Below are 11,301 nucleotides of genomic sequence, written 5' to 3'. Positions count from 1 at the left end.
ATATGTAGAGAGATCTTTATGAGCTCAAAGTCAGCCTGGTCTACATAGGGAGTCCCAGGCTAGCCAAGGGCTATATAGAAAAAGCTTGTCTCAACACACACACACACACACACACACACACACACACACACACACACACACGGAAGGAAAAGAATCTAAGCTTTCCCAGACTCTGCAGCTAAGACTGCAAAGCAGGGCACATCCTCTGGGCATGAGAGAGGCTAAGGCAGCCTTCCACTTCCTCCACACTGTAAATCACTTCTCCTGGGGGCCGAGCACCCCCTCACTCCACTGCACGCTTACTTCAGAGGCAGAATGCATGACGCAGTTCCCAGAAACTGGCCTGTGGCCACCCAGAGGAATGTGACCAGGGCCACAGATGTACGTCATCCAGCCGGATCTTCTCACCCAAGTCCCACAGTGAGAACTGACTGGGCAGAAGGAGGCACAATGAAGCCGTGCTGCAGTTCCAAAGAGGAACAGTGTGCTGTGAGGGGCCCAGGCTAAGACAAGCACCTCCAGCATAACCGGCCAGCAAGCCTGACAAGCCCGTGTTCAATCCCTCAGGACCCACATGGCGGAAAGAGAAAACTGACTCCTGAAGGCTGGCCTCTCACCACTTCTACATGCCACAGCACACGTGCTCATGGACAGACAGACATGCACATCAGCGAACATAAAAATCAAAAGGAACCTCTGGCTACCCCAGCTACAGTGATAGATTATTTTGTGTTTTAATAAGTAAAGTTTGCCTGAAGATCAGAGGGCAAGGCAGCCACACTAGTCATCCGTACAGGCCAGGGAGTGGTAGCATATACCTTTAATCCCAGGACTTGATAGACAGAGGGATCTCTGTGAGTTCAAGGCGACTCTTGGGCTATATAAGATTGAATCTGTCTAAAAGAGAAACAGAGCTCACACAGTGGGGGGGGGGGGATCACAGGCCTTTCATCCCAGCACTAGGGGGGTGGAGACAGGTGGTATGGCTGGGAGGAGAGGAATATAAAGGGGAAGAGACAGGAACTCAGTGGAGAGTGGAGTCTGAGGTTGTGGAGAGCACTGCAGGACTGTCCCTTTGTCTGAGCCTTGGCAGAGGTAAGAGCTCTCTAGTGGCTTGGCTGCTTTGCCTTTCTGATCTTCAACTTGAACCCCAATATCTGTCTCTGGGTTTTTATTACTCATGCTACACCCAGCCCAGAAGAGACAGGTAGCAGAGAGGAAGGACCTGCAGACAGACATCAGTCCGTTGTGCGCCCTGCAGTCTCCTCAGTTTGCCCACGGGCTGGTCAGTCATGATTATACAGTCCCTAAGTGCCTACAATGTGCCAACAATCAGATGGCAGCCAGAACCAGGCAAACCAGGGTCCAGTCCTTACTGCTCTCTTCTCAGGGTCTGGGAACCCCTCTGTACTTCCTTAACCTGTTATCCCCCTGAGAATGAGGAAGCCAATCCCACTCTGACACCTTGACACAAACGATCTAACTGCCACAGGCCAAGCTGCCTGGTCACCTTCACTCAGGACTGCAGGGCCTTGTGGCCAGCTTAACCTCCCCAGGCCAGTCCTAAAAGGAAGTCCCTTCAAGTGTGTAAAAGAGTACCTCCGCTCTATCTTTTAACCTCTTGACTCTTGGCCTTCTACACACATCCCGTCACAACCTCCCTATCACTCTGAATTTCCTGCCCTCTCAAGATGCCTCCCACTAAGGCGTCCAGCCACCTCCACCTAATTGTTCTGAGAAATGACACACACCCAAGCTAGACCCACTCTGACAACATCCAGTCAGACCGCCACACAGTCCTGACCAAAACTAACAACTAAGTCATTTGGCATTAACCTGCTTCGTGTTCTCTCAGATGAAGCCTCTGAACTGTAAAGGTTTGGGGAGAGGCCCCCAAAGCAATCGTCAGGCTCTGATATTAATTCTATCATTTGTAAAATAATGAGGAGGAGGAGGGAGAGGTGGGAAGATGACCGAGCGATTAAGAACACTTAACTGCTCTTCCAGAGGACCCAGTTCTATTCCCAGCACCCACATGGTAGCTCACAAACCATCTAAAACTCCAGTTCCAGATCTGACACTTTTCTGGTTAATTTGGTTTTAATGGAAGCTAATGATAGCAAGCATGATACCTACCATAGTTAGAACCTAATCAAGTGGTGCTGCTGACCTGGGCGTGCTGGTTCACACCGGAAATCCTAGCACATGGAAGACCAGTTTCGGCTCCTCTGACTCAAAGCCAAACAAAGCGAAGTGGTGCTCATTCACATAGGAACACCACACAACATAAGAGTTGTCCTGCATCCTGCCCCACCACGCCCCAGTGGGTCTGCAGCTTGTGCGCCTTCTCTCACTGGCCCTTCATGCTCCATCCCTGAGTTGGTACTTCAGCTCCCTTGACCGCTTTTCCCAGGCCCCTAAGCAGACATACTTAGCCCTGTTCACATTCACGCCACTTTCTCCCTTAGACACCTCTGTTCTCCTGCCATCCCCACAGCCTCTCTTTTTGGCCTACAGGATCTCAAGCATGCCGCTCTCCAGGCTTTCCTGGTCACAGAGCTGTTAGTCCATGTCGTGGTCAGCACACTAACTGGGCCTCTGGCTCTTAGCAAGCCCAGGTGACCCCCCCCCCCCCGCCGCCGCCCCGCCTCACACATGAATTCCATACCTGCAAGCGTGCCTGGTTGCTAAGCTTCCTTCTAACCCCAAATCAATGCTTGGGATGCTCCCAGGGTCATTGAGAGACAGGCAGGGAGTGACGGCAGCCTGCCATCCCAGCCATGTTCTGAGCTGGGGAGACTCTGCCTTCTGGTTCTGCTCTCATGCAGTAAGACGATCCTCTCTCTCCATGGCCTATTTTTTTGCATTTGTGTTCTTTCTGCGAATTTGCTATTTAAACTAGCCTTAAAGGGCAGTGATAGAGAGATCCTAGTGCTGGTGAACACACGACTGTGACATAACCTCACAGAGCAGAGGCGTGTGCTAACTGAGCTTCACACAGCCATGAGCTGTTGGTGGCAATGAGTTGGTTAAGGAGTTAACTGTGCAATACACATTTCAGAAAAAGGAAGGGGAAATTTGCCAACATGAATGTGTTCGCTCTCCTAAGTGCTAGAACATCCGTGGTACATAAAGAAGCTACAGATAGAAGGGAACGTGGCTGCATTTGTGGAATGCATTTGGTATTGATGTCTTTATATGTATCTGCTCCCAGTCAGGAAAGGTCTTTTTCTTATTCTATCTATCTAGATTATTTCTTTTGTTTGGTTTTTATTGTATTTTTAAAAAGACCTATCTTCATTATTTATAATTAGCTGTGTATGTGTGTGGTATCAAACTCCCTGGAGCTGGAGTTGTAAGCAGTTATGAGCTGCCAGGAGTTGGTGTTGAGAAACACTAGGGTCCTCGGCAAGAACAGTATGTGTGCTTAACTGTGGAGTCATGTCTCATTGTATTTAAGGTGGCAGATTCACCATGGATATACGATATTTGACAGGAAGATTATCTAGAACAATGCATTTTCTATCTAATGCTTCCAGGACACTAAAATAATCACCAGGGTAAATTACACAAATGCCTACAGGTGCAGATCATTTTTCTCCACCTCCTGGAACAGGGCTGGTCATGTGACTCACTCCAGCAAGAAGGATATCAACAAACATAAAATCAAGCAGAGACCTAAGAAGGGCATGCTCTTTCTGCTCCTGAAATCCAACACCACGTGAAAGGGACCAGTCTGTCCTATTGAATGAGAGACAGTCACCCCTGCCACCCCAGGTGACAACCAACCAAGTCTAACAAAATAAGGTCATCCAGGAGGAGCTGCTGGCAGCCAACCGTGTACACACAGGATTGGCAAAAACACTGCTCAGCAAAGCCACAAGCTAAATAAGCATTTCAAGCCACTACATCGCAGGTGGTTTGATTTGTAGCAGAGCTAACTGACAACCCATTTTATTAGAATGGGAGGCTCAGACTCTAAGAGAACTGCAAAGATCCCATAGCTAACTGGTGACCTGGGGATCCTAAGCCGGGCAAGTCTGACGTCACAGGTCAAGCTTTGCCGGTTCTCCTCCAGCCAAATCACTCTACAAATTCCAAATGTTTCCTCACTTTGCCACTCTCCTACAGAAGGCTAAATGTAGACCATGGCCTCATGTGGCCCCACAAACATGCAGCGCTGAGCCTTTTGACCTGGTCATTTTGTGCTGACACTGCCCTTACAGACGACAACGGGCTCTGCCTCCACATTCCAACCATTTCACAACAACAAGGCTGCCTGTGCTGACAGATGAGTACGATGTTCAAGCAGGAGCGTACCATCCCCCTAAAAGATGGGGACAGTGGGATGGCTCAGAGGACAAAGAACCCGACCACCAGCCCCAGTATCTAAGTTTGTAGCTACAAATTTTCTATGTCCTGCTGGTCCCCCTGGATTGGGTTTTCTTGGCCCACCTGCTCCCAAAGCTACTTATAAAATAATCATCCTGAAGTTTAGTATTAATTACATTTTCTTTGGCCTGTTAGCTCAGGTTTCTTATTAACTCTTACATCTTAAATTATCACATTTCTATTATTTTATATTTTACCACGAGGCTCATGGTTTGTTACCTCACATTTTGTTTCTTGAGCAGCTGCATGGCGTCTGCCCAACTCTGCCTTCTTTCTCCTGGCATTCAGCTTAGTTTTCCTGCTTTGCACTATTCTGCCCTGCCATAGGCCAAAGTGGTTTCTCTATTGATCAATGGTAATAAAACAATCACAGCATATAGAAGGGAATCCCACATTATCTCCCTTTTTCTGTATAAATAAAAAGGTTTTAACTTTAACTTAGTAAAATTTATATATAACAAGTAGCAAGCAAGAATTACAGTTACAATATTTAGTCTATTTGTATCTGACAAAATTAAAATATTTTATCATCTATCTTTGTGAGTCTAAAGTTTTATATCTAATTTATCTTTTATTATAACTAATGAAAACTATAACTATCTGTCTTGAACTCCAAAGACCCCATAAGGAAATAATATTACCTAAGTAAACAGGAAGTGCACTGTAAGCAACTTCTAACATTCTAGAAATGACAGATATCTTGCTGCCTGGACAGTCACCCAAAGTTCTTTTGTAATATTGGGGTATCCATCCTCAGCCTATAGGTCCCAAAATATCTGGCAGACTTTTCAGTGAAGCAGGAAATTTGAAGATCTGATTTGCCTTTTACTGGCAAAGTTTGCTTGTTTCTTCTTTCTTTTGTGTCCTGCAGAATGTCTGGCAGTTTCTTCTGTGAAGCAGGAACCCTGAAGGACTATCCTGTCTTTGGAAAGTTTAGCAGTCACTTTTCTGTGGGGAGTATTGAGCTGTGGGTGCGCTCTCAGCTACTTTCCTCTTAATCCGAAGCAGGTGTACAAGCACTTGGAGCTGAAGTGGGTGGTGGGTCATGCGAATCAGCCCCACATTGGGTGCCAGATGTAGCTACAATTATTCTCCATCTCGCTGAACCCCCTGGACTGGGTTTTTTCTGCTTGCCTGTTCCTGAAGCCACTTATAAAATAACCATTCTGAGGCCGGGCGGTGGTGGCTCACGCCTTTAAATCCCAGCACTTGGGAGGCAGAGGCAAGCGGATCTCTGTGAGTTCGAGACCAGCCTGGTCTACAAGAGCTAGTTCCAGGGCAGGCTCCAAAACCACAGAGAAACCCTGTCTCGAAAAACCAAAAAAAAAAAAAAACCATTCTGAGTCTTAATATTAATTACATAGTATTTGTCCTACTAGCTCAGGATTCTTATTAACTAACTCTTATATCTTAAATTAACACATTTCTACTATTTTATATTTTGCCACAAGGCTCATGGTTTGTTACCTCACATCTTGCTTCTTGGGCAGCTGCGTGGCGGTAGCCTGACTCCCTAGAACCCACATTGTAGAAGGAGGGAACAGATGTCAATAAACATACACATGAGGGGAATGCTGACATGTGACACACCAGGGGTGAAAACTAGGGACATACATCAAATAAAATGGGTCAGTCACAGATAATGAACATTCTTTGATAACTCAGTGCTTATGGGGTGTCTAGAGTAGGCACGCTCCTAGGACAGGAAGCAGCAGGATTGTTGACAGGGTCTGTGGAGAGAGGAGTGGGGAGATGACTCTCTAGTCATGGCTACAGCATCTAAATCAGAGGAGAGAAAAGTTCTGGTGGTCTAGGTTGCATAGCAAAATAAATGTTAGGGCCACTCAATTGGTACACTTTAAGATGGCTAAACGGAAATTTTCTTGTTATATTCTTGCTTTACCAATTTAAAAAGAGAAAAACAAAACAAAAAACCCAGTAAATAAACAAAGGTTGGACTGCCAGTGACAACGAGAGGTCCAAGAATATCGGTAGCTGAGGCAGTTTGACGCCATAGAACGAAGCAAGCAGAGGCACAGGCCACCGCAGACACATCAGGGCCCCCTTGAGAGCAAGCTTTCACCCAAGCATAACAGCTCTCAAGCCAGTCCCCTGCCCCAGTCCAGAGTAGAAAAGATGGCATGGTCTGGCTCCTCTTTGTACTACCTGGACTTGGTCTCAGGGTCACAGGATAGCCTGATTTACTGTCAGGAAAACGATGTGACGTAGAGAACAAGGCCATGCAGAGTTCTGACGCACAGTTACAATTTTTTGCTGGTCCTATGACTACATGTCTTTCTAAACTCGTTACAGAAAGCCAAGTTGTAGGAAAGGTTTTTCTCCTTGTAAGTATCCTGTGGGATTCAGTGAGATGTTGGCTGGGGACACAGGCATTCCAGATGTGCGAAGCCACGGCTGAAGAGTGCAAAGACAGAGAGGGGGGAAGGGGTGGAGGGAGCAAGTAAGCCAGTTCTAAATTTTCCACAATAAATCTTTAAAAAAAAAAAAAAAAGCCACTGAAACCCAAGCTCATCCAGGGACTCCGCTATCAGACACAGCCTCTCATTTCAGCCCTAAGAACAATGCCATCAACATTTCAAGAACGGGATGCAGAAGCTCAGGATGTACTCTTAGAGGAAGTGCTTGGCAGGACCCTCGGCTACAACCCTTGCTGGGTGAGTCAGAAAGGTTTGCAAACATCAAAAGGAAAGGATCTGGGATGAGGCCAAGGAAGAAAACAGGAACCCCACTTGGCAGCAGCTGAGGTGGACACTCTCCTACCATCAGAAAGGTTACAGGGCCACTCACAACATCTGGCTCAAGCCCAGGTAACCTGTCACCCAAAGAGTGAAATGTAACATCCTGCCTGCCTCAGCCTTCACAAGCTTCCAGTTCCTCCACAAGAGACCAAAGTCCCTTGGAGCTGAGGGCAGAGGCACCCCAAGCAGGAAAAAGGTGAGAGAGAGGCTTTGCAGGTTTAGCTGTAGATTCAATTCCCTCAAGACTCATCTTGCCTCTGTCCACTGCAGCCAGCTACCTCCCTGCTAGGACCTGGAACTCTCTGGCTACACTTGATAACTGACTAGGTGACCATGGTTGTCATCCTCAGTGTCAAAAGAGAAGGAAGAGATACACCACAATCCACTGCTCCCTAGCAGATAAGGTGCCTCCCAATACAGCTCCCTCCTACCCCTGTCCCAACGGAGATTTGGACAACAGAAAAGAAAGGAAGGTTATGAAACCCACTTGGGTGGAGTGGTAGCCAGATGAGGCCCCACCCACCAAGTATGATTTGGATGAAACCAACCAGCCTGCTTTGCTAACGCACAAACTCTGGACACATTCGCAATGCCCATGAGTCTAGTCTAGCTCTCCAACTCAGAGCAATCAGCCAAGTCATGCAGCAAAAAACATATCAGCACCCATACAGTGTCGATGGTATCATGAGCTCGTGGAGTTGATGGGGGCAGGGTCTAAGAAGAGCGATCAAATACAGTCATCTTTGTACAAAGCCATGGCCATTTCACATGGGACAAGTATGTCTAACCTGCAGTGGGAGATACAGAAATCTAAGGGTGACCCCCAAATGCAGTTGGGAGCAGTGGCAGAGGAGACATCTGCAGGCCACCTTACCTGCCTTGCCACCCTGCGGGCCTCCCAGTAGGGCTTTGAGTCCTCCACAGCTTTGCCGATTTTCTTCACCAGTTCGTCTAGCTTCACTGTTGCCTCGACCAGGACGGATCGGAATTTCTGACGTGCGTCCTGTAGCCAGGGGGAAGACGGAGGAAACATCATCAGGCTCAGGGAGGAAGCTGCCAACATCTGCTGCATCTGACCAGAGACACCTGGATGGAATTCACACATCGCAGGAGCCCAGTGCCAGGCGTGGCACCATCTGAAACCTGCCAGTCATTCTAAGAAGGATCTAGAACCCACACTGTCCAATCAGTGCTACCACCAGCTACATGAGAGCTTCAAGCTTGTCACATGACTGAGAAGAAACCGTATTTGCAAGTTACTTTAGCTACACGTACACGTTAGGCTTTACAATCACTCACCCATCCAGTCACCCATTCGGAGTCACCTGACCATGGCACTGAACACTCAGATCTTCCTGCCTCCACTTCCCTGGCACTGAGATTTAATCCACATTTGCCACCACACCATGTAATTTAGGTACTTTATTTATGTGATCTAAAAATCTTGTAAAAATGTATCTAATTGCTGGGCAGTGGTGGTGCACACCTTTAACCCCAGCACTCAGGAGGCAGAGGCATGTGGATCTCTGTGAGTTAGAGGCCAGTCGAGTATAAAGGACAAGTTCTAGAACAGAGCTATTACACAGAGAAGCTGTCTTGAAAAACCAGAAGTGTCTAGCAACTTACTGTGGGATAATGCTGTTGTATAGTGTAAAGATTTGTATTGGTTTAATAAAATGCTGATTGGCCAGTAGCCAGGCAAGAAGTATAGGTGGGACAATCAGACTAAGAATTTGGGGAGAGGAAAAGCTTAGATGCAGTCACAAGCCAGATGCAGAAGAAGCAAGTTGAGAATGCCACACTGAGAAAAGGTACCATGGTGGCTAAACATAGACAAGAATTATGGGTCAATTTAAGTTGTAAGAGCTAGTTAAAAATAAGCCTGAGCTAAGAGGCCAGTTTATAATTAATATAAGCCTCTGTGTGTTTCTTTGGGACTGCTGTGGGGCCTGGTGGGACAGAAACTTCTGGCTACAATGACTTATATTGGACACCCTATGTATGTTAAACCTTCCCGATCTGGGTAAGAGCTCTCAGAGGTCTTTGGTGGCTTCAGTTCACATGACCACACCATTTCCCACACTTCCTTGGAGCTCTAAACCATGGGACTCACAAGTGTTAAACAGAGTGCAAGATTACCCTGTGTGGGGCCCTGACCTCAGGGCCCTTCCAGCCTGGCAGTGCCGGGCTGCTGTGGAATTTAGGGATGCTGTGGAACTCAGAAGCAGAGACTCTCACTACATCAGCTACTGCAGAGAACCCCTAGAAAACCTTCAAAGGAGCAGGCAGGATCTACACAGAAGCCTGAGGGGGAAAAGACTCTTGAGGAGCGGGGGCTGATCCCAAGAAGGACACAATGGCCTTCCTTGGCTGAGAAGAGCAAAAGGATGGCAAAGTTTACAGGCATCTAAGGAAGCCAGATGTCTCCTCCTGATTAACCTCACAAACTTGTGTTGTACATGTGGAACTGGAGGGCCTCGTGCAGATGAAGGAGGCTTGGATCAGTTCTCCCAGTTCATCTCATCATCTCAAGCTACAGGCTTGGAAGGTGGGGGGGGGGGGGGTCTGGCAATGCTGCTGGCCTTCCAGAACACAAGGGAGTGGCCTCTGCCGTCCTTGGGATCTCCTGAGCCCAAATCCCACTTCTGACCCAGTTTGCCCAGTTCTGTGTCACCGTCATGGTTTTTGTAGTATACACAGTCATCTCTTCCTAATTGAAACCTTCCCTCCTGGAGCATGGCAAGTCCCTAAAGACTCAGGAAGTCCACAAGCTTACAGGGTTCAGGGTGCCCAGAATGGTACAGCAGCCATAAGCCCCAAGCCAGGGCTGGCAATCCTCCTATGGAGCTGTAGCTACAGATTCTATGAGTCATCATCCATGCTGGGGTGGAATAGTAAGAGACAGGTCCCTTCCTCTGTGTAGTCCAGGCTGACCTTGAACTCATAGCCTTCCTGCCTCAGCCTCCCTGGGAGGCTAGCATCATAGCTTGTGATGGATTTCAGGGCAAACGACCTGATATATTTGGGCCTTCTCGAAGGTGCCTTGGGCAGTGAGCCCATCATCAGCCTGGCTGACATCTTTTGTGACTCTCTGTACTGAAAATGTGACCGCTCAAGGGCACAGGGAGGGGGACGCACAGGTTTGGCAATCATTTCCCCAACAGTGAGCTATACACGTGGGCATTACACAATCAGCTCCATCCCACCATGCTCCCGCTGAGGTGGCCGAAGAATGGGATGAACCATGAGAAAGCCCGACAGCACAGTGGTAGGAGAGAAGGCAGCCCTACACTCTGCTATTCTTCTCTTCCTTGAGACAGTATCCCTCCCCGTCACCACCCACAGCCTTGCTTTCTCTTTTGCTCAAGCCGGAATTGGACTTCTATCAATGGCAATTGCAATAGCCCTTTAAAATCCATGAGACCCACAATGTGTACCTTTAGTTACTATATTAGCTACGCTAATGCGGGTAGGAAGAGAAGGCCGATCTCTGCGCCATCCCGGGTACAGCCTTGTAACTAAACACAGCTGGCTGCAGGAGGGCTTCAGTCACTGGTGTACAGTGGGTGGGATTTAGCTCAGCTAAAAAGATTTCCTTAAATACTATCTGAAGAGCTGGTTGCCACAGACTCGTGCCTCCTGCTCCATTCCCTAGTTCTAGAAAAGCCTAGTTCTTTGTCAGCTACATCATAGTCGAATAATCCTCCAAGATAAGAGAGGGGCTGCTTCAGGATGGAGTACACAGAAAGTTGCTTTCCTGGGAAATGATCCATGAAGACAGGTAATCAGGACAAACACCTCCAGAAGATGGGCAGGTCTTTACCTGTCAAAACTATTGAACGTGCTTACACACACCCTGTAATTCCAGGGCCTGGGATTTAGAGGCAAGGAGAATCTGGAGTTCTGGAGTTCAAGGCCAGCTTGACCCAGCCAAAAAAAAAAAAAAAAAAAAAAACAAACCAAACCCAAACAAAAACTGTTTTGAGATGGGCTGTTGGCCCAGGCTGGTCCGGACTTCACACTCCTCCTCCACCTGTAAGTGCTGGCATTATAGGTGTGTGCCACCACACCCAGCAACCCAGTTGACTTAAAAATCTGCATGCCAAAGAGTTCTGAACTGGTTCCTGCTGTGCCTGTCTTCAGATCTTCT

At 47.7% G+C, this 11,301-nt stretch overlaps 1 protein-coding gene across 1 annotated transcript in view; it reads right to left on the bottom strand.

Annotated features, from left to right (window-relative positions):
• Positions 1 to 11,301, bottom strand: part of Sh3bp5 (SH3 domain binding protein 5) — a 66,004-nt gene that overhangs the window by 32,385 nt on the left and 22,318 nt on the right. The window contains exon 3 of the mRNA XM_050158258.1: positions 8,026 to 8,154. Within this exon, the coding sequence (XP_050014215.1) occupies positions 8,026 to 8,154 (129 nt within the window). The remainder of the gene's footprint in view (positions 1 to 8,025; positions 8,155 to 11,301) is intronic.

This window comes from Alexandromys fortis, unplaced genomic scaffold (genome assembly GCF_014885135.2).
Source record: "Alexandromys fortis isolate MF-2015 unplaced genomic scaffold, M_Fortis_MF-2015_v1.1 scaffold_106, whole genome shotgun sequence".
Classification (NCBI taxonomy): domain Eukaryota; kingdom Metazoa; phylum Chordata; class Mammalia; order Rodentia; family Cricetidae; genus Alexandromys; species Alexandromys fortis.
The sequence above is the reverse complement of the archived record's forward strand: the minus strand, read 5'-3'. Positions and strand labels throughout refer to the sequence as shown.